This window comes from Mytilus trossulus, chromosome 7 (genome assembly GCF_036588685.1).
Source record: "Mytilus trossulus isolate FHL-02 chromosome 7, PNRI_Mtr1.1.1.hap1, whole genome shotgun sequence".
In the NCBI taxonomy this organism is placed as follows: domain Eukaryota; kingdom Metazoa; phylum Mollusca; class Bivalvia; order Mytilida; family Mytilidae; genus Mytilus; species Mytilus trossulus.
In genome coordinates this window covers 47,064,779-47,091,749 of record NC_086379.1, presented here as the reverse complement: position 1 = coordinate 47,091,749, position 26,971 = coordinate 47,064,779, and the positions used below count along the sequence as shown (strand labels likewise).

The 26,971-nt window shown below is 32.7% G+C and overlaps 1 protein-coding gene across 1 annotated transcript; it reads right to left on the bottom strand.

Annotated features, from left to right (window-relative positions):
- Positions 1-4,887: 4,887 nt before the first annotated feature.
- Positions 4,888-24,679, bottom strand: LOC134726454 (uncharacterized). Its single transcript, XM_063590859.1, has 4 exons — positions 24,518-24,679; positions 9,826-10,500; positions 7,867-7,926; positions 4,888-5,399 (listed from the first exon to the last, which is right to left on the bottom strand). Exons 1-4 carry the CDS (start codon positions 24,594-24,596, stop codon positions 4,888-4,890), a joined length of 1,326 nt encoding a protein of 441 aa, XP_063446929.1. The 5' UTR covers positions 24,597-24,679.
- Between the last annotated feature and the right edge of the window lie 2,292 nt (positions 24,680-26,971).

Here is a 26,971-nt window from a genome sequence, read left to right as displayed (position 1 = left end):
CTATAAACCCGATACTGCAAAAAGTGGTTCCAGTCGAGGACAATTTAATTCCAGAACCCTTTTTCGTGTCCTTAGCCAAGTCAGTGGAACAGTCGGAGTTAAAGAAACATACAAGTGCTTCTACTCCAACCAACCCGGTCACTTTCAGTGCACCAAAGTCCCAGCAGGATCAACACACAGGAAAGGCACAGTATCAGCACAGAAACAGATGAAGGTGAGTATTTATTTGGATTGGTAACAATTATGAGAAAAAATGAAGCAAAAATCTTGTAAATGTTAAAGGAAATTTGAAAAAAAACGTTCATCATTTTGGAACAAATGTACTTCATGCTAATGGTTTCATTATGATTTTGGTTATAGCATTTCATTTGTTAATAATCTACCTTCTGTTTTTCTTTAAAATAATAGATCGGCCTTACAACATTCTGATTTCATTGAAAATTTTATTCAGTAACCTTTATTAAAACATTGATGTACATTTGTGGTTAATTCACTAACTGTGTCAGTTAATAGTTCTGGAAAAGAAAGGCTATTTTAGATTTAAGACAATTTAAATTAATAAATTTGTTGAAAACCAGAAAGTAAAATTTTAAGGAGAAAAAAGAGCTTTTACTTTTTTAATTCTAACAATTTTGGGTTTAAATTTGATATGAAGTCTGGTTATCATCATTTGGACATTCACCATAATCATAAAAAGTATTTGGAATTCTGTTGAAAATGTGGCGAGACTTAATATTTTAACTTTACAGTTTTTCCTTATGGACTTTCGTCAGCTGGTCATATATTTACAAGGACTAAACGTGTTTAGTTAACTGTTGGAGTTCCTATGGTAGTTTATTAAGACGACGGTATGGAAATTGCAGAACATTTTTAAACAGGTTTTTTATTGTCCATTCATGTTAGTGCTGTTTGCTCTAAATAAGAAAGGTTATGAGCTTTCGAAACTAGTCATCAAACCAGTCAGATCCTATGATTTTAGTTCAATAGGACAAGTTTACCTAATTGATTACCAGTAGGTATAAGTGGGTGTTGTCTTAACACGACCACTTTACCAAATTCAAATGGTGTCATTCATGTTTAGTTCAGTGTTTACCTTCGAAGATCAATATAGTTTCGCTGTATTTAGGTGGACTTGTTCAACATGGATCAAGTGTCACAATTTTAGATTCTTGCTTTCATGCAATTAAATGGTTTCATGATTTTCATTTCATACATAATCATTGTTCAGAAAAAATTCTGGGTCTTATTTATGAAGGTGGTTGGAGATTGTTAAGCAAAACCATAATTAAAAAAGGGCCTATTACGCCTGAAAAATTAATTATTTTGAAGTTTGGAGATTCTAATAAATCTTAAGAACTTGAGAGTAGTAGTTTTATTTCTGTTAGGTTTTTCTGGGTTTTTAATGTATAGCGAATCAGCCGATATCAAGATGAACGATATTGAATTCTATGACAGTCATATAACAATTTGTATCGAAAAAAGTAAAACTGATTTATACAGAAGGGACAATTCTGTTGTTATAGCTGCTACAGGTACATATTTATGTCCATCTCTTTGAATGAAAAGGTATATCGGATTAGCTAAGATGAATCTTGGTATATAATGATCATACAACCGTTGTTTTCCTTTGTTATATCGAAGTTACTGGGAGAAAATCAACCCTAAATTTTCACTTGCCTCTTATTTAGCCATGTAGATAGATTAGAAATCTGTTTAATTCGGACGAATTTATGAGGGAGAATTTAAAATATAAAATCAGTCACTGAATAGATAATAAACTGTTATCACAGAGATATGTCTCGCCTTTTTGTAATTTTAATCACAAACTAATACATGTAATGTAAGCAAACCAATCAAAGTCAATAGACCATGACTGAGGGGGCGGAGCCAAATAATCTCCATGGCAATGAGATGTGGCAATGGTAATACATCTGCATACCAATTATAATTGACATACCACTAGTGGTTCCCCATAAAACTGAGCTAATCACAAACTAATTCATTGTTGACGCCATCGCCGTCGCCGATGCCGGAAACAGCATACCTATGTCTCGCTTTTTGCCTCCGTCAAGGCGAGACAAAAATGAAAGAATATTTTACTGTACATAGAATAGAATAGAATATATTTTTATTTTCCAAATAAAAGTCACAGAAGGGCATATAGCATACAGAAAATATTAAAATAAACAATTACATATGCAATAAACAGACTAGATATTTAACATGTGTAAAAATAAAAAATATATACTACAAGAAATACACTCAACAAAATAATAGTAATATGATACTATGTTGACATTGACTCAAGTGCACCAGGAAGTGTATTGTTACTATAAAAAAAAGACAAGCGCGAGGCGTTAGTAGTTTGTTGGGAGAAATCTCTCTATATATAAAAAAAAAACACACAATTTAAATACCCACACATTTGACTATGAGGATAATGCAAATAACCATATATTTAATAAAGGTTATCTAATATGACAAATCTGCAGAAAGCACCAAGAATCGATGCTCTAAGGGTAGTCCCTACATGTATTTTTTGTAGATGAGTCAAACTCCTAAATTATTTAAAATATATTTTAAAAACATTTATTTTAAATAAAAAATTATGTTTTAGGATTAAAGATTCTGTGTCCAGCCAGCAAGGTTCATCAAGTGACGGTGCCAGAGAATTTTAAATTCTTCTTATAATCTGTGCAGGTTTTACATGGTATATAAATTCGTATTAAAGAGTTATATTGAAATTAGTTATTGCAGATTATGTTTTCCTTCAATTTAAAGTATATTTTATGTATTTATAAAATGCAAATAGTACATTGGGATCCTCATTATTTATTATCCAAATTAATTTGTTATTTATATGTCAATTGTGAAAGTTTGGACATGATTTTAATATTTTTTGCCCCAAGTCCTCTCTTTTTAATAAATTAGTGTCACATTTAAAGGTAGAAAATAACTGAATATGTATCAAGTGCACCGTTGTTTTCAAGTGTTATTTTTTTTATTTCATTTAGTTGTAATTTGTGTTTGACATTTGTTAAAAGAAAGTTTTCACCTAAATTAATCTTTATATTAAGGGTTAAATGCCATGTGCTCATACGGAAAGGAGGCTTAGGCACAGAAGAATAAAATTTCGATTCGTTTCACGGAGGAATTCGTTTTTATAGATTAGCCAATTTGAAATTTTGTACGAAAGTTCATGAATTTATCATATAATGACACAATTTTATTGGATTTAAAAACGAGGTACACTTGTTTGAAAATTTTAGTTTGCTACGCGATTTTGGCCTATCCCGATGACCTCAAAATGGCACATTGATATATTTCAGAAATGGTAAATAGATTAGGAAATTATGCCCCTGAGGTCATAAGTTATAGGACTACTTTAATTCATAAACACAGAAGATTTTCGAAGGAAGTATCGGTTATTAATTTGGAGGTAGAGGTACGGCAAGCGGACGGACAGGCAGATGGCTGCTTCACAATGTTCGTTCAATAACATGAAAACGCTTTTACAATTTGTTTTCAAATTCTAATATATTGTTTCTTGTAACTAAATGAAGGTCAAGATCAATTTTCACGATATTGAATTATCGCCCTTTTTAATATTATGTGATTAAGTTATTTCTCTTTAAACAGAAATGGTTTATTATATATATAAAGTTTGATTACACTAACATGACTAATTTTCACCTGTTTATAGATAACAGAGCAATTGGATTGACAGATTTATTACAATTTTTTCTGTTTTCTAAGTGTTGATGATTTTTAGCTATATATAGGACTGTATAAATAAAGTAAGAAATTTACTGTTCATTATAAAACATTATGAAGATAATTACAGATATTTTTATACACTTTTAAAAAGACATTGTGTTAATGAAATATCTTTTTTTCTTCTTTTCTTTGGTTAATTGTTTGAAGAATTTTGTGGTAGGTTTGTTTGTTATTCTGTAAAAACTGATTTTGGTCCAAATTGGTCCAAAAAATCAGAGTTGATAAAAGTTGATTTCAATATAAATTGAAAACATATCTATAGAGTTCTTTGAAATGCTGAATCTAAACTTGTATTTATCTTAATTATTTAAAATTAAATAATACTACACCGAGGGTCAAAGGGTCCTAACGTAAACTTTTCTTTCATTTAATAAATACCACTGATTGATGTTATTATATGAATTTTGAGTTATTTCCCTTACAAAGAAATGAGTTTAACAAAAAAAAATCTTGGGGTTCTTTGATATGCTTGTTCTAACAATGTACTTATATTTTGGATATTGGACCATAATTGGTAAAATTATGTCTAATTTCAAATTTATTAGGTCTTTTGACCACATTCATTTTGGTTCACAAACCTGATATGTTGTGTCAAATATCAATCGCAATCCAAATTCAGAGCTGTTTTAAGCTTAAATGTTGTCCATACTTGTTCAACTGTTCAAGGTTTGACCTGTGCAGGACTCTCCGGTTAGCTGTCACTCTGACAGCCTGTATACATGCACGCTATTTCAAAAATATTATGACTCACCATCTTAATTCCATAAACGAAAAATACTTTTAATCTTTTACGATACATCAATATGTTTGAAAATACTCAGAAAGCACTAACAAGCACACAAACAGTAAGAATATTGTTTAATTCTATATTTAACGGTTTCAGATTTGTAAAATACTAAACGTTTCTCGATAAAGGTATATTTTGTTTTTGAAGTAAATTGTATTTCTTTCTGAGTATTTTCAGGACTGATATGTCATCGTCTCGGTTGCATTATTTTCCTTGGTTTTCATATTTAACCTTTAGCATGCAGAGCCGTACAATATATTATAAGACTGCATATAATAAATAGATATTCAATAGCCGATTCCGCGTTTTACTTGGGCAAATTATTACGAGGACGCTGTTGACGCATACACATGTTTATCTGATTCTGGAGGGGAAGTAAGCGACTGATATTGACATAGCTCCTGTTCCATCGATAACGGTAACGCATGTTCTGTAGATTCATATGTATGTTCATCAAGTTCCTGTTGTTTTGTTAATGATTCATATTGATTGGTATGGATTGAGTCTGATTCATAAATGTGTTCAACTGTGTTTCGATTTGTTGATAATGTTTCGTACTTGTTGCAAAGGTTATCTTCCTTTTCAATCGACGTCTTAATGTTTTGCGCTTGACGTTGTGTTGTACGAGTCTCATTTGTCATTTCATTGTAGTTTATAACGTTATAGTCAGATGAATCGATCCTCTCTGTTGCAATTGTAATTTGGTGAATCTGACAATGCTTTAAATTTTTGGCTCTCTTTTTTCTGTGACAAACAGCTACGATGATCACTAAAGCGGTAACTATTATCATGATTATAAAAACCAATATAGATACGATGATCCATTTTATAGATGCTGCAAAATAAAGAATAAAATTTTAGCAAACAGCAAGATTGAACGTGTGTGTTTTTTAATTAGAGTCATATCTAAATCATGTAAAGGGTTATATTTTGTATACATTTCAGTTAAGAATTATTCTAAAATCAACGTTGTAACAATTCATTGAGCTTCAATTTCGATATGCCTTAATTAACACTTTTAAGTCTTGTTTTTTCAAATATCGGTTTGTATTATTATTTTTTTATTTCAAATTTTATCGCTTATGCAGCGTTCACATAGGTCCGATTATGGTTCCCGTTTGAGACCAGACAGCGGAAAGAAACGAAATGTGAAAAAGCCGGATTACTATCCTCAATGATCTAGAAAGTCGCCATTGCCTTAACGCTGTAGTATACGTTTTGTAACAGATTCCTATGGACCAGAGAGGTCGTTGAAGCACCACGACTGTTAGGTGCGTCCGCTAACATTCGTGAAACTCAGCCGATTTTGTCTAGTCGCAATACAATCGTGACGATGTCGTGACAGATTCTGCTGTATCAGATCAAAATCGTTAAAATGTTCTTTGTTTTTTTACTTTGTCCTGAAGAACGGGCATTATATTGAGAAATTTTTCATTGCTGTTTCTTGCCGATTGCATCCCGAATGCGAACAGTCTTTGCCGAATAAGTTCCGAAACAATTCCGTTATTAATACCAAATTCGGCAATAATACCAACTTCAGATTCCAGACAATAACAGAACACGATACGCTGAGTCTAGACAAAGACTATTGTAATGCAATAAAGCGGACTATAATAGGATTGCGTTCCGACAGTACCTGATCATTCCGAATATGGCGTTGGTTTTCTGTCAGATCACTGTCTGGTGGCTGCCACATCGCACTCGCTAGAATCGGGACGCTGTCGGGACAGATTCGGTTGTTTTTCCCCATGTGAAAGATACAAATCAGATTATACTCGGATTGGGAACGGAAATATCGGGACAAATGCGGATGTAAACGGCTAAATTTGGACGCTTCTTGAATAATATCTGATTGTTGTCGTACGGGGCGCCGAATGGGACTCTTGTGGTTTTGTACAAAATTCAATTCTGTCATAACAAAATCATTTTTGTCTTACAAAACTATGTGATACAGACTTGTTTTATAAGAACTTCGATTTCGTGATGACAAAATTCATTTTTGTAGACAAAATTAATTTTTGTCATGATAAAATTCATTTTTGTAGTCAATTTAGTCAAAAAGGTTGTCAAAAAGATATGCAAATATAAACTTATTTGCATACACAATTGACTTGTGTTACCTGATATGGAAATTAAAACACAAAAGTCAATTGTGTGAGACAAAATTCAATTTTGTAAAATAAAATTCAATTTTGTGAATTGACTTTTGTGAGACAAAATTGACTTATGTGAGACAAAATTGACTTATGTGAGACAAAATTGTCAATTTTGTGACGACAAAAATGCCTTTGTGAGACAAAATTGCTTTTGTGAGACAAAATTAACTTTTGTGAGACAAAATTGACTTTTGTGAGACAAGATTGACTTTTGTAAGACAATGAATTTTGTCATGACAAAAGTAACTTTTGTCCACTAAAAGATAATTTTGTATGCTACAAATTTTGTTAAACTGAACTCATTTTTGTTAAACAAAACTCACTTTTGTTCGTACAAAATTGAATTTCGAGTACAAAACCACAAGAGTCCCATTCGGCGCGCCGTATGTCGTGATTAAAAAAATCAAGAAGAACTATATAAGTGACTAAATTGGTATTCCTCTGTCACCCTTGAGGTAGTTACAGCATAGAAGCTATTTATCTTCGAATATTTAGTTACCATAATTAACCCGATTGGTACTTGTATGAGAACATGAACTTCTCGTAATCAATACATCATTATAGAATTAGGTCATAACACTTTATCTGGTATTTAAAGTTGAAGCTTTAAAGCTGGGGACACCGATTCACGATTTTTACTGCCGTCCTTGATAGGACCATTCCCGATTCTAATTTATCAAAAGTCTGATCAAGATACTGTGAATTGTGGCTTAAAATTAAGATTTTTATTTGAAGGTGTAAAAAGATTTTTTTAATCACGACAACAATCAGATATTATTCAGGAAGCGTCCAAATTTAGCCGTTTACATCCGCATATGTCCCGATTTTCCCGTTCTCAATCCGATTCTTATCTGATTTGTATCTTTCACATGGGGAAAAACAACCGAATCGGTCCCAACAGCGTCCCAATTCTAGCGAATGCGAAGTGGCAGCCACCAGAAAGTGATCTGACAGTAAACCAACGCCATATTCGGAATGATCAGGTACTGTCGGAACGCAATCCTATTACAGTCTGTTTTTGTAACTGGTTTTGAATATACCCAAACCAGAGTGTTATTGATTATTGAAAGAATACACCAACATTTAAAATGCACAAAAACATTCCTTGTTAAAATTATGAAAATTCAAATAAAATGATACATTTACCCGTACTGAGCGCTGTCGTTGTACTAGTTACAGTTGTTGGTGTCTGTGTATAGTCTTTATCTACAAAATCAAATTAAGAATTGCCTCTTATTCTATCCATTCCTTAGTTTTGTACTAATGAATCATCTCCGTGATATAGCCGTTTTTGTGCTGAGGCGGCGTTAAGCATCTACCAGTCAATATGTTTTGAGACAATTTATCGTCAACTTTATACTTAATACTTTATACATGTTATAGTTATACTACAATTGTTTTAATGGCGCAGTCTCATTTGATTACTCTAGACTCTATTAAGATGGACACTAATTATAAAACGCCTTGTTTTGGGACGCGGGTAATAGTTTTTTGTAATACTAGAACACACCCGTGATCTCACGGGTCCGTGACTGAATTAAAGTATATAACTATGCGCAAGCCTTATTTTAGTATTAGTATTGTCATCTGATAAAGTCATGTCGATTATAAGATACACGGCAGTTTTCTCTGCTTTCAAATCTTTCTGTTTGAACCCGTCGAACTTGAACTTATCAATTATTGGTAATATTTATTATTTGGAAAACAATAGGTCCTGGAATGGAGATAACAGCATTGTCTAGTTTAGTTATAAATAAAGTTAAATTCTTTGTTTCGCAGTTTTACGTCATGCCCACTAACAAATAGAAAACTGTACCTATACGCCCTATTTTTAGTCCAGATTTTTAGTATTCGTATTGTTATCTTAGAAAGTCTTACTGATTAAAATATTACAATAGGTAACCATTTTACAATTTAGTAGTGTCAAGCTTGTGATTATGACCCGTATATATAGCATATTAATCCTGAATACACCGTTTGGTGGTGCGCCTGTCAGATGCGGAACGTACAGATAAGGTTATAGGTAACAGGTGAATATACTATTGGTATCGGTATCGGACTCGACCCGGAACTTCTTAATTATTGGCAATTTTAATTACGTGGAAAAACAAAAGGGCCTGGAGTGGTGTAATTTTTAATCTACACCTTTGTACTATATTAGTTATATATAAAGTTGAATTCTGTGATTCGTCGTTTTTACGTGATGACGGCTGACAAATTGGACCTCGTAATTTTAGTATTATAGATTTTATTTATGACGTCAATAATATAACAGGTTCGCCGAATTCGAGTTCAAATTTGATTTTTTTAACCCAAAATATTTCACTTCGAACAGCTGTAAGAGTTATAAAGCATCATAAATAGAACGACTATTTAATGTCTGGAAATATAGATTATATATGTACGCAGCTCGATACAATATAGAATTTAAAAATGCCTTCTACTAATAAATCGTATGGCATATGACCATAATGTCATATATTTCAGTACGTTATCTTATGTATTGGCTTTACGGATTTAAAAGGAATTAAAAAAAGCCCAAACAATTCTAAACTTTGAGAGTTTTCAATGATAGTCACCTACATGCACGTTTATCGCGGTCTTATGTCTATAGATACCAGTTGTTTTTGTTTAATCTGTAACTTACCGATTGTGATACTTGGTTGCATATTTATTATTTATACAACTGGCATTGCAAAAAGAACACTTTTTTCACTGTCAAAGAGTTGTACTAGTCATTTGAAATAATTCAAATATTTTCATTTGCTTGAATTCATTTTACTTTAGTCGATTTAGGCTTCCAACTGATTTAATTCGATGTTTCTTGTTTAGAAAATCTGGCATATGTTTAGAATATTAAATTACAAACCGTTCGATGATATACAAATATAATTAAGGATTTTTGGCATTTGTTCTGTATAACTATAAATGAATATATCATAACGCAAACATCTATCAAGTTGTGTTGGATGGAACTAAGCAAAGGGAAGTATTTCATTGATAAATTTTTGTATATCACTTTTTTAATTAAAATAATGAAGCGGACATATTTCAAACTATGCAGATTTGGAAAAAATAAGATTTCGTAGTTCTATTTATACGTACAGACAGGTAATCCTAAGGCTGCGCTGATATTGTTCACAGAATATGACGTCATAAATCCACCACAACCTCCCATATTCATCTCAAAATCAAAATAAAATTCATTTCCCATATGTTTACTGCTGTTTAATGTAGAAGAGCGAGTAATCCAACCGTTCATAAAGTTACTACTACTACCAACTATACCAGGATATGTTTTATTTGGATTATAGTAGAAGGTTATATAACTGTTTGGACTGGCGTCACAGTTAGTGAAAATAAAGTCTTGTTTTGCAGCACGATATCCTTGTTCACTTTTTTCTTTGGCCAGGCTTATTGGTAAAAATCCAAGAAATAAATATGGCGCCATATTGGTATTTCTAAGGGTCGGACCTTGGTAATAAATATTGCTGTTATATCCGAAGTATAAGGTAGAACTGTTTTGAAGCTGTAACAAATTTTCTACGATAACTTCTTTTTGGGTACCGCTGCTAAAGAGAATTCTTAATTTAGCAAAGTCATTGGTTGAGTATAATTTTGAAATATCCACTGACGTGTTGTAAGAATCTTTTGAAATGTAGGTGTATATCCACTCTTCCTCAAAGGAGCAATATACTTTGATGGAATTGCCGTTTTGATAAATCATATATTCTCCGCTTGAAATACTACTGTCTGTTTGGTAGAATTCCATGCATGAACCTAAAATTAATTTTGTATTTTTTGTATTACAATCAAAATTATAAAATTAGATATGATCTCTAAATTCAATAATTGATAACGCGCGAACCAGAACTAGTTGAAAATTATCAAAGGAACCGTTTTAGTTCAGCAAGAACAAAACGTCAGATCATGTAAACTATCAGTATGAGTACATTGAAAATGTGTCAACAAGGGTACTTAGGTGGCAATAAAAATAACTACCAATCAAAGCAAAATAGAAATAGAAATACATTATGACAATTGCATAAATTAAGTTTGTGCTTCTTGCTGTTGCTTTTGATGTCACACAAGCAACTGTTAAGATGAAATTGTTTGTTTTCTTATTTCCGTGTTTCCGCATAATATGTGTTTATAAATATGTCCAGCTTAGAACAAACATGCCGCCTATAAAAAAAAAAGATACGAGTTGGCTAAGGTACGGGTTGGCAGATCCAAAGTGACATCGTAGACCTATTTCATTTTGATTTGTAAAACTTCTTAATGTGTAAAATGTTAATAGTGAAAGTTTAACAAGAGTGTACTTTTTGGTTGACTGATATACGATCTACAACCATATTCTTATCAGGTAAAAAAACATGATTTTAATATTTTAATCTATAAAATGAAATCAAACTGCACACGTCGCAACCTAATTTTTTTTAATTTATTTATTAATTTATATCTATATTTATACGGAGTTTTATGACAGTCGACAAACTTGAGAGATCATTCTGATAGATAATTGAATGTCATCTCTAGACTGAACAAAACACAAGAAATGCTGAAACATAATATCGAGTACATGCATTGTAAAATGTTATTTTGTTTACTTTTTGTAATTTGGGTATACGTTTTAGCATGTTGTAAATCAAATACGAATGTTAAATCAGTGAACATGAACTGACAAGTTAAGCCCTTTGAAGGCGCATTATATTAACTGTCATATTCATGTTCAGCGATTTATCCCAACTTAATAAATAATCAACACGTGCAATTGGATTTTTCAAGTTCTGTTTCATTTCATATCAACATAAAATATTATAATGAGGATTTTTACCTGTATAAGAAATGCAAATCTATTGTGGGTGACTGTGATAAGACAAAGGCTATGGGAGACAACCCACAAAGAAATCCGGACAGATGCAATAAGCCAACTCTGTAAATAGAGCTTGTTACAGAAACCAGAAACGCTGAAGAAACCCAAAACTGGTGTACTGCTGAGGAATCAAACATGACACATTTAGAGGGAAACCGGATGGAAGCCTAAAAGCCAATATATTCTTTAGTAGCGCCAAGACAGAATATGTACATAGGATGTTGGAATGTTACAACAATGGCAGACATATCAAAAACAGCACAAGAAGCAAAGGAAATGAACAATTATGGTATTTACATACAAGGTATCAGTGAGAGTACATGGAAAGGTACTGGTGAAACAAGCTTTCAAGTGAAGACACAGTGGTCTATGTCGGGGATGAAGAACATTTAGTCAAGGGAGTAGCTATAATGATGAATGAAAGAGTTAAGAAATAATTGATGGAATGGATCCGGACCCCAATCAACAAGAGAATGATCAAATAAAAATTATATTCAGAGTATAAGAAGTTGACAGTTATAAAAGCATATGCTCCAACAAATGATGATGGAGAGGAAGAGACAGGAGAATGTTTGCCAACAACTACAAGATAATGTTTAATCCTGCAATACGAATGGTGTGCATGTTTATAGTTATGGGTGACCTTAATGCAAAGGTAGGCAGAGACAACAGCCATATGCAAAAGGTGTTAGTAAAACATGGATCATTATGAATGAACATTATGAATTATCATTCAATTTCTGCCGATTCAACGGCTTCATTATGACATGTTCTATATTCCCCCACAAAGAAATTCACAAAGTTACATGGAAATCTCCTGATTGAAAAACAACAAGTCAGAGATATCATTGAATAGTACGTGTGGACATCAATATTAGTTACAAGAGTAACGAGAGAAGAAGATGTGTACAGTGACCACTTCTTAGTGAGGTCAAAGATCAGAATCAAACTGGCAAGAAATAAAGGACAAGAACAAAAGCAAGAGGGAGATATAACCTAACCAAGCTCAAAAGTATGGATGTTAGGTAAAGTGCAATCTTGAAGTGAGACACAGATTCCAAGTACTGGAAGAAGGCGACTTAGAAGATCCAGTGTTTGGCATGGGGCGAATTACATTGCAACTTAATTCATAACTAGTATATTACAATAACTTTGACAAAACCATGCATGATATTACAATAACAATTACATTCATTTATCAAAGTATTGCATTATATTACAACTACATTTGCAAGGTAATGCATTGAATTACACATTACATTTTTAAATTAAGTGAACAGAAAAATCAAACATTTTGAAAAACAACATGAAGTTACAAAAGGTTCTAGTATATTCAGCAACTGTCCCATGTATGATCTATTGATTTCAGTATGCATGTAAAATGTCTTTTCAATAGAGGTCGGTCATTAACAAACGTATCAACCGTATAGTATACGTTGACGTATCCGCATCTGCAGATATATCAAATACTATTATGCGATCCCGAGCTTATTAATAAGACTATACTTCATTTAAAAAAAACTAATTGGAATCTCTTCCAAACAACCAAGCATACACTTTCAATATTTGTGATAGTGGTGTTTTGTAAAACAAAAATAAGGGGTTCTATCAACTACTTTTACATGCCCTTAAAAAGGAGCCAATGTAGGGCAGGTACACGAATATCGTACACAATCCTTTAATAATCTAGTTAAAAAATATTTCAAGATCTTATATGAATAGACACACAAAAAAATCAAATATACTACTTATATACATGTAAGGAACTTTGAATATTGTTCATTTGCGATTTTATCATAAAAGGTAATAGAAAGTACTGAGTACCACTCTATTTGTCAATTAAAAATTTGGTTCTACGTGAGCACAAGTTCATACACAAACAAACGAGTTTACCGTATTCACTCCTATCATGTCTGTAAATTAACTGGCCACCCGCTGATTGATACGTTTGTGTAGATAAGATTGAAACAACAGCAGGGGTCCAGTTAAGTCTGTAAACTGTTCCAACTATCCGGAATATCTTTAAAAGAAGGGTTACATATTCCACAAAAACTCGATATTTCCTTATTGTTTTGTAAATTTCTGCATTAGAAATTAATCAGTCGCCCATTTGCATTATTGAAATTACAAAAAAATAAAGCTCGGGATCATATACTGTTTTTTTGGTATATCTGCAGATGCGGATACGTCAACGTATATGATACTGTTGATACGTCTTTAAATGACCGACCTCTAATAGAGCATTTGCATTATTCACGTATCAGGATACGTGCACGAATAGACATATACGTATCGAACAGATTTGCTGAAAATAATGATTTTACCCCGATCTCAATAAAAATTAAAGGTATTATGAAATATTTTCATCGGGACCAACTAGCCTTAATTTATCCTTTCCTCATATACGTGTTATACGATACGTCTACTAGAGCATTTGCATTAATCAAGTATTTGCTGGCGTATCCGTATCGGCGTATCGTATAACACGTATATGACGAAAGGATAAATTAAGCCAGGTTGGTCCCGATAAAGATATTTTTAGTGCAAAACATACAATAAGAATAGTTAATCGTATATAAAATCTCACATACCGATAATACTAATAAACCCAATATAAACTTAAATAAACAAATAGGTTCTTCGGGCAACAAGAGCTGCCCACAAACAAACAACCCTAAGTTTAGTATCACTATGATGTCTGTATAGAGTCCCAACAACTCTAAAAGGTGTTATCAGGGGATGTCGCGATGGATATATGCAGTTGCCTCAAAAAAATGTTTCTTGGGTTTCCCCTTTCGAATTATAAAATTCGCGACGTTGCATAATTAATGATCCAAACACATTTCTCCCCTGGCGGTTTGGATATGGGGGTTCATCCCAAACTAATAAGTTTCTAGATATTGTCATAGAACGTTCTGGTGGGGCGGTAATCATCGATAACAATTCATTCTATTCTTCATCAAAAGGCGATGAAAAGTTTAGGAGCATTTCAAGGACTTGCAAAACGAAGTCCATACTGGCATAAATTCTAGAAGAAAATTGAAGAAGGAACCAAAATATAACAAATACAATTCTACTTTGATCCTAAAAAAAATCAGGAAAATATAGATATGCATTATAAAGAAGTCTATAAAAAACAAAAATAGCTTTTATTTTCTTAATCTCTCTGATCAAAATATATTTAAACTCTCAAAGGTGATTTTGTAAAAAAAAATTGGGTCATTTTAATTAAACGTTTTGGATACGTTTTATGAATAGAGTACACCCCTTATTCTTAATTCAGATTTATGAGGCTCTGAATGTTTATTGTGTCTAATTGTTTGAGTTGATCAATTTATATCAAAGAAGTTATAATATCCGACTTTATATCAAAAACATTATTTCAATTGAGATATATACGTACTCCAGTTATTTGTTTCCTGACAGTTATTTGTTTCCTGACAGTTATTTGTTTCCTGACAGTTATTTGTTTCCTGAAGAAAGATCCTTGAGTTATGATAATTTTTGACTAAAGTTAGAAACTATCCTCGTGTGCCCATTTTACACGTATCCGCGTACGTATCACACACCGTTAGCACGAGTGCACCTTACAGATGTAGACAACTTGAAAACATGTCGAATAAAGCTATGAGTATGTATTTTATGTGTTTACTGTTCTTCATTTACGATATTTAGATGTATTATACTTGATAATTTCGGCTGTTGTCTGCTCTATGGTCGGGTGGTTGTCGCTTTGACATATTCATCATTTCCTTTCTCAATTTTAATAGTATATACCATAATTGATACTAAACAGTCCGGAATGCGGTTCGATAAAATTGCTCCCCTTGTTTATTTCGCTCTCCTGTCAATTCGTGTAATTTCGCTACCTCCAAAGGTAGACGCTACAACGATGGGTGTCTTCAAGAAAGGTACAATTATAGGAATCAGCTAGGAATTAGAGGATCACCATTGGTATAGGTGAGTTTTTTAATAGTTGCTGCATTGGGATAAGTGCATGTTTTGGATTAATTCATAATCAGAAATAGTTGGGAAGGGGAGAAACGTGTTGCTACGTGAACCCAGAAAGGCCGGGACGAATTTCAAAAAAAAATCTAGAGACGATCGTTCTGAGTGTGCCACCTACACATTCAAACGTGTGCACAAGCACAGTATTCCCTATCTATGTAATGTGTTTTCATAATTATGTGATATAGAGCAAAAAAAGGTAGCAGTTTTTTGTGTCGTGTCGTTAAGCAGTTCCAGGGGAGATAATGTTACTTTTCAAGGTGTGTTTGATAGGTTTGTTACATTGTAACATTATATAATACACAAGCATAAAGTGGATTAAAATAGCCTCTCACACTATTAACTGAATTTCAATTATTCAATTTACCGTAGTGCTATCATATAAGACTTCGGAGGTTCATATCACTAATATTCAACGTTTTTATATCGATTTTTTTTTACTATTGTTATTGAAAAAAAAAAAAAAAAAAAAAAATCCAATAAAATCGGTGAATTTAAATGACATGAACCTCAGAAGTCTTATATACTGTCCTTTAATATATAAGACCGGAGGTTCATATCATTTACATTCAACATTTTTTATCGAATTTTTGTTTACTCTCAATAATGAACGGTTCAACGGTTCAACATTGGTAGTTAAAAAAAAATCCGATAAAAATTAATGGTTCAACATTGATAGTAAAAAAAATCCAAAAAAAAATTTTGAATGTAAATGATATGAAGCTCCGAAGCCTTACATTATTGTACTATTGTTTATTAGTTCTTTATCCTAACAAAATGTTTTTTTGTGGTGTATATTACAAAAAAAAAGGGGGGGGGGGTCTTTTAAAAACACCAATATACCTACAATATCTGTTTACAGAATGAGAGAGATATTTCGTATTCTAAAAATAATTTTTCTCACGTGTTTGTTGGATATATGTTGTAAATACAGACAAATGTTTAGTACGTATACCCATCCCCTCTTTTTCAATTCACTAGTTCAAGAAACAGCTCTGAAGAATATGCAATAACCTAACATTGATAATTTAGCTAACAATAAATTCAGTACATTTTCTAACAAGCGAAGACCAATGAAAACATTTGATATGATGTGAAAACATGGCCAATTAAGTAGGATCTTGTGGTTTCGTAAACATAAATGATAATTCAATATTTTCGATTCATATTCAAGTATATTTAATAACATGTTTATATTTTGTGACGTATCTGATGTATAAATCCATTGCCAGATCCGGGAAAGAGCTCTTAGTTCCGATCCGTTTGTACGGGGAACATGTGGTTGCAACCCCCTCTTTAACTGCATGTTCGATTTTTTGTTTGCAGTGTCGAAAAGGGAGAAAGACGACAGTTTTATCAAGAAGTTATGTGAAAGTTCTGCTATACATCTGACAGTCAGGAATTATTCTGAAGTATACACATGTCGACCAGTGGCATGGAGAGGGTACCAGATGCTTATCTGAGATTTCAATTTGAACTAAAGAAAGCAATATATAAAGATATGTTGAAGAAATAATCTATATGAATAAAGTTAGGCCACAAAAAGGAACTTCTTTTTTTTATATACAGAATTTGTCAAACGTATCCATAACAGAAGAGATGTGAATGCATCCTTCATAGCCTTGTAATACTGATGGTAATAATTTATATAATTTCTGAGATGATATTGCAGTGCCATTGGTTTCCCCTTTCTCCTTCTTCAAAGAACTTCGTTCTTATGTTGTACTGTTATACCACTGTCCCAGGTTGGGATCCCGCTAACATGTTTAACCCCGCCACATTATTTATGTATGTGCCTGTCCCAAGTCAGGAGCCTGTAATTCAGTGGTTGTCGTTTGTTTGTGTGTTACATATTTGTTTTTCGTTCATTTTTTTTTACATAAATAAGGCCTTTAGTTTTCTCGTTTGAATTGTTTTACACATTGTCTTATCAGGGCCTTTTATAGCTGACTATGCGGTATGTGTTTTGCTCATTGTTGAAGACCGTACGGTGACCTATAATTGTTAATGTTTGTGTCATTTTGGTCTTTTGTAGATATTTTTCTTATTGGCAATCATACCAAATCTTCCTTTTTATATTGATCATCTGAACTCTTTTTTTAAAATTGGAGCCCTGTTCAAGAAGAGTTAAAAGAGCATATGCTTAATTTTCGTTATTTTTTAGAATCATCATTTTTTTTAAATGAAACGGTCTGTATATTCTACATAAAATATGCCAGTCAACCGTAAATGTTAACACCCCAAAAAGGTCTTTAGTATATTCATTTGTCAACTTACAGAATATGTCAAAGGTTTAAGCATCCCAACCTTTACCAAGTGACTTGAGTTTTTGATTATCAATAACAAGCAAACTCGATATTTTCCATAACATCATAATAGTTCCGTTTAATTATTAAAAAACAAAGGAGTAACTCTTGTACAAAACTGTAACAGATTATCAAAGACTGTCTAGTAAGTACAATTTTAACCTAAGCCCCTGCTCTTAAAGCACCGTCTTAGCAACGGCTTGGTTGATTGTAAGAGTTTGGTGCAGAGACTAAATACTTGAGACAGTAGCATGGAGGTAAGTATGTATAAGACAACTTTTTCAAGAATATATACGGATTCGAGGGGGGGGGGGGGTAGCTTTAATCTGAAAAAATTGTTTGATTAAACATAGGGAATCACTGAAGCATATCTCGAGCGAGCTCTCCGTAGCTCCGTCAGTGCCCCCCCCCCCCCCCCCCTGTAAATTTCTGGATAAGCCACTGAATATTGGTTTGAACAGTGCGATGGAAATCTTCAAATGTATATAAAAAAAATAATGAAAGTCTTTGTGCTGGTTATTGAAGGTAAACTATTCAGAAAAGAAAAAGATATAAATAGTAAATTCAAATCGTATGAATCGTATGAATAATATTGGCGAACAAACAAAGTATCACATTATGTCGTCTGACGATTTTAAGATGCTATAAGATAGACTAAAAATGTATCGAAAATATAGCACAAAAGAAATCATGAAATAACTCAGTGCAATCCCAATTTTAGATGCAAACACACGAAAAGAAAAACAAAATCATACCAATCGCTCCACATGACACAAAACAAAAACCAACTGCAATCAACAAATAAGTCGCAAAGAGTCACAAGAAATGAAAAAAATCCATTCGCGGGCAACTACCAACTTATTATATACTGTATGATCGAACACAAACATAGCCAAAATATGACACTTGAGAAATAAGACCCAAACTAAATAACAAGTAATTGCAAGATCAATAAATGATGCATAAAAAATAATTCCGAACAACAATGGGTTGCTACCCCAAAAACTCAACTTCGCAGTGATCAACCAATCCGAGTTAATGGATAACTAAGGTGTAACAAAATGTGTAACAAAACTTTTTAAATATTACAGAAATTATGACTGTCGGTGTAATTGTAATTGTTTAAGAAAAAAACATGTCAAGCATGCAAATATTATTTAAAAGAAACTAGTTTTAATCCCTTAAAAATCATGTGATGTTACATATATAGGACGGGTGTGTTCGATGCGTAAATTAATTAACAAAACCCCGTCATATAACATCCAACTTTGAAGTTGCGTCTAAATGTCAAATTTAGGTGTGCCACTTTGGGAATGGTCTTAAACGATTGACAATTCATTTCTCAATTTTTGTAATTTTTCCTAGATTTTTTCTATGTCCAGCAAAAAAAAGTAGCAGTTTATAAGGAGACCCCCTAAATGACGTAACAGCTCGACTTATGGTCGTTTTAAAAACGATCGTTTGCAAGTTGCATTGTGAACAAGTGTACAATATGAAAACTAATCAACGTGAATGCAAATATTTTTAATGACTTTACGGAAAGTAACTTTTGTGACATCTTGACAACTGTATACAATGTTCATTACACTTTTCTACCTTCTAAACACAAGAGGTCGCATTCTTTTGTTCTATTTAAACCGCATATCGGACTGTATAGTTAAACACTGAAGAGACATGTATTGTCGAAATGCGCATCTGGTGCAAGAAAATTGGTACCGTTAATTTTATTACTACCACTGGGTCGATGCCTCTGCTGGTGGACTATGAGTCCCCGAGGGTATCACCAGCCCAGTAGCCAGTACTGGCATGAAAATACGGATTTTTTGTGTTATTAAAATTTGCTTTTACAAAATATTAGAAATTATTATAAATTAAGGAATGTATCTCCCTCATGCAAAGCTCTGATTCCTTTCACGGATTTGGCTATACTTTTTTGACCTTTTGGATTATTGCTCTCCATCTTTTATGTAAGCTTTGGATTTCAACTATTTTGGCCACGAGCATCACTGAAGAGACATGTATTGTCGAAATGCGCATCTGGTGCAAGAAAATTGGTACCGTTAATTTTATTACAAGGGGGAACAAATCTTATTTACAGCTAGGTAGCTAAACAAGGTGTATAGATGTGAACAAATGTAATGTGAAACCAGTGTACACTACACTAAACTAATTGTAAACATGTTTACTCTACACGGCGTTTGGTGTGAACACGGCCTTAGTGTTTGACAACAATGTGCGTTTACTACTTAATCAGCTGTTAATCGTGACAAGGTATTTTTTTTTATCTTTACAGTAATGCTTTTAAAGTATCAGTCATGTATTTCGTGAAGGAAAATGTATGCAATCAAATGAAATAAGAAATAAAGAACTCAATCTGATATACAGTGTTGTATTATTCACTTATAGAGTTGTCGTTTTGGTCATTTCAGTAGTGATTTATGAAGATTATGAAAAATAAATAGAAAATCAAGATTCATTTGATTATATAAAATAGAAAATGTGGTATAATTGCCAATGAGACAACTATCCACAAAAGACCAAAATGACATGTTCATAGTTATTATCTAACAATATATTAAAGATATATAGTATGTGAAAAGAGTAATACCATGTAATGCACTGTAATGCGTGAAATTACACCACTATTTGCAAAAGTGATGCTTTAACTTAAAATTACATGTAATGCACAAATTGCTGCATTACACATTACATGCAATTACTTGGGAAAATGGTATGCATTACCATGCATTATCATAACAAATTTGCATTACCCCGTGCCTGCAGTGTTGAAATATGAAAGTGAAGTAGAGATGAGGCAGCTTAACATACAGGAAAAAAAGGTGTTAAAAAAGTGCTCTAGAGGATAAAATGGAGTGATACAATTTGATGACTGCCAGAGGATGTAGAAAAGGCAGCAAAACATGGCAGAAACAAAGAGCTATATAACATCACTAAAATCCTAACAAGTGAATGAAAGAGGCAACTCACAGGAGTAAAAAGTAAAGAAGGAGAACTGGAAAGTGAGAAAAGATATACTAAATAGATTTGTAGAACATTTGAAGTTTTTAATAGGCAAGGCTTTCTTCATTCAATTTCAGAAGAAGATGAAGATCTGGCTAAAAAAATAATAGACGAGATCGAATAAGAAGAATGGACAGTAGCTGCAGTTAAAAGAGCATGAAGTAGACACAAAAAGGGAAGTCAGCAGGAATGGACAGTGTAACACAAGAGCTAATAAAGGCAGACATCAAACAAACAGCAACGAAAATGTCAGAAATATTTAACAGCCTATGGGAGGAAGAAAAATTGCTATCAGACTGGAGAAAGAGATTGATTTGTAAGATCTTAAAGAAGGGCGATATGACAGATGGTAACAACTGGAGGGGACTAACCGAATAAAGGAATGAATAGACAAGGTATAGTATGCAAGAGGAATTGGGTGGGACTAAAAATACAACTGTATACATTATTAGTTAGAACTTTATTATTGTACGGATATGAAACATGGAAACTCACAAACCTTGAAGAAGAAAAAACTTAATACTGTACAACACCAATGCCTAAAACTAAATTGGCAAAGTAAAACAGCAAAACAAAACAGCAAACGAAATTGCAAACACCAGAAACATTAGTTATGTAGCACTACAATGGGCACAGGAATGGAAAGAACTAGAGGAAGGCTAAAAACTACATGGAGAAGAACAACAGAGCGGGAAAGGAACCATTAAGCATGAACAAGTTTGAAGGTGGCCAGAACAGCAACAAAAAGATAGAAAAGGTTTGGAATAGCAGCAATGGGGCCTCGATCATGCGACTTCTGGCGCGGAGAGAATTCAGGTTAAGGCAACTAAAGGAAGAACGCATTTGTTGATTGAATCAGTGAAACAAATGGTTTATCTTTATTTCATTTTCAATGTTGGCATTCTTTTCCCAATGAGGTCTAATTACTCACTTGTAAATGAATAGTTTATCGGCAATGTTTCTTTAGTTAGATAATTTTGACAAAATAGGATCAAGTCGGCTTCCAAAAGCAAATTCTCATTTCACTTTTTACTTTTTACATTAATGATTAAACAAACGAAAGTCGTATTTTTTTTTCTTATCTCGTAACTAATGTCCTATTCAACACAATGACGCAGTAAAATAAAACGACAATATCAGGAAATAATAATTATTTTTCATTTCATAACTTACAGGAAATTGAAAAAAATGGGAAAATGTCATAGCTTTGTAAAAAAAAAAAGGTATATATTTCAAATGCGTATTTTAGGTTGTTTTATTTTTTTCGTTGAATTCAAATATTTTCAAATTCAAACTTGCAGTTAAACATAATTCCCGTGTCATAAAAGAAAATGATGTGTACCTGTACGTTATTTATGTATGTTATAAATTAAATACTAATATGAAAAAATATGAAAATATACGGATATTTCTAACTGCTGATTCCTATATCACCAGTCCCATATCATGATAGGCGGGTTTTCTTTTATCTTAAAGTTTATAACTAACAACATTTTTAGTAGAACAAAAAATATAGCACTTTTACGGATGCAACTATGTCTCGTTTCTACAGTGTTTTGCTAATTTCAGCTCATTATTTTGGTATGGACAATTGCAAACACAAACTAGTGTATACGGATTGCTGGGTGGCTGCATGTTTAACGATGTGCATGTACAATGGAAAGAAGAGTGTGGATTGATATTTTGAGTTCGCTTTATAAAAACTAGAGGCTCTAAAGAGCATGTGTCGCTCACCTTGGTCTATGTGAATGTTAAACAAAGGACACAGATGGATTCATGACAAAATTGTGTTTTGGTGATGTTGATGTGTTTTTAGATCTTACTTTACTAAAACTTCTTGCTGCTTAAAATTATCTCTATCTATTACAGTAGTTTCAGTGGAAAATGTTAGTGAAAATCTACAAATTTTATGAAAATTATTTAAAAGATTTACTATGAAGGGCAATAACTCCTTAGGGGTCAATTTACCATTTTGGTCATGTTGACTTATTTTTAGGTCTTACTTTGCTGTACATTATTGCTGTTTACAGTTGATCTCTATCTATAACAATATTCAAGATAACAACAAAAAAAAGCAAAATTTCCTTAAAATTACCAATTCAGGGGCAGCAACCTAACAACCGGTTATCCGATTCAACTAAACATTACAGGGCAGATAGATCTTGACCTGATCAACAATTTTACTCCCTGTCAGATTTGCTCTTTATGCTTTAATTTTTTAGTTATAAGCCAAAAACTGCATTTTACCCCCATGTTCTATTTTAAGCCATGGCGGCCATATTGGTTTGTCGGCAAAGTTACTGGAAACATTTTTTAAACTAAATACCGCAATGATGATTATGGCCAAGTTGGGTTTAATTTAGGCCAACAGTTTCAGAGGAAAAGATTACTTAGATTTACGAAAAATGGTTAAAAATTGAATATAAGGGGTAATAACTCCTGAATAGGTCAAATGACCATTTTGGTCATGTTGACTTATTTGTAGATCTTAGGGACGACATCAAAAGATCGATGTAGGATAAAAAAAAATTAAAAAAAATAAATCAAATAGTTTGGGGGTGGGGGTTAAAATTCTGCAAGTTTTGTATAACTAAAATCGATTTTTACATATATCCCTTTTGGGAAATCATTTTTTCCTAAATTTAATTAAGAGGGGGTGTGTGGGGGTCAGTGAAAAAAACTATGTGAATCAAGTTTTTTATCCTACATTGAACGTTTGGTGTCGTCCCTTACTTTGCTGAACATTATTGCTGTTTACAGTTTATCTCTATCTATAATAATATTCCTTAAAATTACCAATTCAGGGGCAGCAACCTAACAACGGAATGTCCGATTCATCTAAACATTTCAGGGCAGATAGATCTTGACCTTATAAACAACTTTACCCCCATGTTAGATTTGCTATAAATGCTTTGGTTTTTGAGTTATAAGCCAAAAACCGATGTAAAAGTTAATGCCGGACGCAGGACGACGACGGACACCGGACGTCAAGTGATGAGAAAAGCTCAATTGGCCCTTTGGGCCAGATGAGCTAAAAATCAGCTGTTTACTACGGACATATTCCCCCTCAGTATTCTAGCACGAAGGCATTGGTGCACAGGCACTTGTTTCTATCCATAGGAAGGTAGACTATCCATAAAAATGGATAGTCGACCTTCCTATGGATAGAAACAAGTGTCTGTGCATTGGTGCCAAAACACAACAATGATAATAATCGTAAATAAATTTAAGTATAATTTACTCTTAAAAAAAATATATAGAGCTCAAACAGATAAGAAATAAAAAATGGAGAACTTTTTGGAAATCTGTTTATGAGTTCATTGAATAGCAGTCAACCGGGTGCACGTTCACGTCGTATACATGTGTACTACACGTCCATATATACGAATTTGATTGGTTTTGGAACATTCAAATACGAAATAAAAGATGACTTCTGGTCTCACTCTGTTTTGTATAATTTGTAACAGGTACTGCAGACTTTGAATAATTACCAGATGCATTGATATTCACCAAGGACTTTCTAAACTAGTAAAAAAAGTTCCTGTATTCATTTGCTAAAATGTTAGACAACAATAAAAGTACTCACTTGCATATTGTCCGGCAACTAACTTATTGATAAATGCACAACTAATAAAAATAAATGCACATCTTTTTAATTGAGGCATTTTCCTTTCTTAAATGTTGATTGTCAAACCAAGGAGGAAGTTTTAAAAAAATATAAAGTTTAAACGTAGACGTATTGAAAGTAATGATTAGCCATGCATAAAACAATAAACTTCCGTTTAATTTTTATGTGTCGATCACTTGTGGTTTTCCTTTAGATATTATATAGGACATAAAGAAGTACTCAATACGCTAGTTTTATTTCGTATTTTGTTACTTGAAACATTATAGTATACGGCACAACTTTCGGCTGACGTTTGGCGATTTTTTTTATTGTAGTACATGTATTTAAGTTGTGAATTGCAAATGTTTATGTTTTGCTGCTTTACAGTTATATTGCTCAAACACACAAGGAGGGAGGCCATTTACAATTATAGAAATCAAAATGCTGATTATTGTTATAAACAAATCTGTATTATCATCTGAATAATTACTTATTAATTAGTGATGTACTAAGACTTTTGATAAAACTTTATTAACATTTTTAGTTTATATCATGATCATGAATAAAAAACAAATGTTTAAAAGTAATTATCCTTACATAAAATCATGATCGTTAATTCTTTATATTAGTTTATACTCGGTTCACTGTTCACAGAAACAACTGGTATAAATCTGTGTTATCTGAAAAAAATAATCTAACACCACGGCATACCCGTAGCCAGCGGGTTTGGATGACCATACCCCCCCCCCCCTAAAACCAAATAAGCACTGTTGAAGTCAACGTTCTGTTCAAATTGTGACTGTTAAAGTCGAGTTCATAAGTCCAAATACCCCCCCCCCCTTTTCGAAATTCCTGGCTACGGGTCTGCACGGTTTTGTAACTTCAGTGGAGTGGTATGTTTCCTATGCTCAAACACCTGAACAATAATCAATGACTGATACAACACACCACTCGAAAAGGCTTTCAAATGTTTTTGAAATGCAACATCCTTAAAATTTGGATGATCTTTGTTATCATCCCAGCTTTACCGGTGGAAACACTAAATCTATTTCATCATTGAAAATATTACCAAGATATTGCAACGTAATTTGGTTTTCGTGTGTAAACGTATTTTTCTTTCATAATATGTCTCATGACGTTATACCCCGCTCAGTCGTTTACGTGACTGGTAGAAAGGGTTTGGCCTGGCTGTGCTTTCGCTCCAGGATTTCTGATAGCATACTGACAATACAACGGCACAGTAGATTCAATAAATGGCAGGTATACATTATTTATGTATGTGCCTGTCCCAAGTCAGGAGCCTGTAATTCAGTGGTTGTCGTTTGTTTATAAATGTGTAACATATTTGTTTTTCGTTCACACATAAGTAAACGGCCGTTAGTTTTCTCGTTTGAATTGTTTTACATTGTCTTATCGGAGCCTTTTATAGATGACTATGCGGTATGGGCTTTGCTCATTGTTGAGGGCCATACGGTTGTCTATAGTTGTTAATGTTTGTGTCATTTTGGTCTTTTGTGGATAGTTGTCTCTTTGGCATTGAAACCACATCTTCTTTTTTATATATAAGAAATCAAAAAATTACCAGTGATGACGATTTGCCAAGCAATGTATTTGCTCATAGAAAAAATACCAAAATTCATATAGCAGTTTCATGTTTAACAGACAAAGACAATATAAATACATTAATATCGCGGTATCTCCATGTGAAAGTATCAATTCAGAATGTCAATACATTTCCGAACTTCCCCTTTTTTGGACAAACGATGCGGTGAAAAATACCCAGTACAAGTTAACCAATTCAATGAAGCGTTTGGCCTTAGTGATATATAATTGAATAAAATAATATGATACTAGAATTTTGAGGTGTCCGTTTACTTAAAATATTGAGAGCTGTACACTAGTCGTCTTTATATAACAATTCAATTCAAATCTGTATTGCCATAAAACTACATATTTATAGTATGTGACGCAACATAACAAAATGAAAATAAAAAATAACAACAAGATCATTAGATATTTTAAGAGTACCCTGTCCTCAGTTCAATAGACTGTTTTAAAAAGGATCCTAGCTTATTTACCTGAATATTTGAAATTGGGTTGAGTATATATTTATTTTATCTATGTCATTTAAAGTTATAGAGTTGATATTTTCATTTATCAAAAAATCAAAATAAACTTTTCTATTACTATGATTTTTATTACAATATAAAAAGAAATGAATTTCATTTTAAATGTGTTTACATGCAGTTTTTGCATAATCTTTCTTCTCTTGGTATTTTAAGGTATCTTCCCTTTTCTATTAATAAATTATGGTCACTTAATCTAAATTTTGTTATCAGTTTTCTGTATTCAAGCTTTGAGCAAGTTAAATATTTTTCTTCGGTATTATTTATTTTGACATGTTTATCAGTGAAATAAAAGGGGTCCAGACTC

Bases quoted from the DNA above. Each gene is read 5' to 3' on its own strand.
- LOC134726454 (XM_063590859.1), bottom strand. From the start codon at position 24,596: ATGCCTCAATTAAAAAGATGTGCATTTATTTTTATTAGTTGTGCATTT. The intron at 7,927-9,825 runs GTACGTATAAAT...TTGATTTTGTAG, and splicing joins AGCCTTAGGATTACCTGTCT to ATAAAGACTATACACAGACA. The intron at 5,400-7,866 runs GTAAATGTATCA...TTTATTTTGCAG, and splicing joins AACGACAGCGCTCAGTACGG to CATCTATAAAATGGATCATC.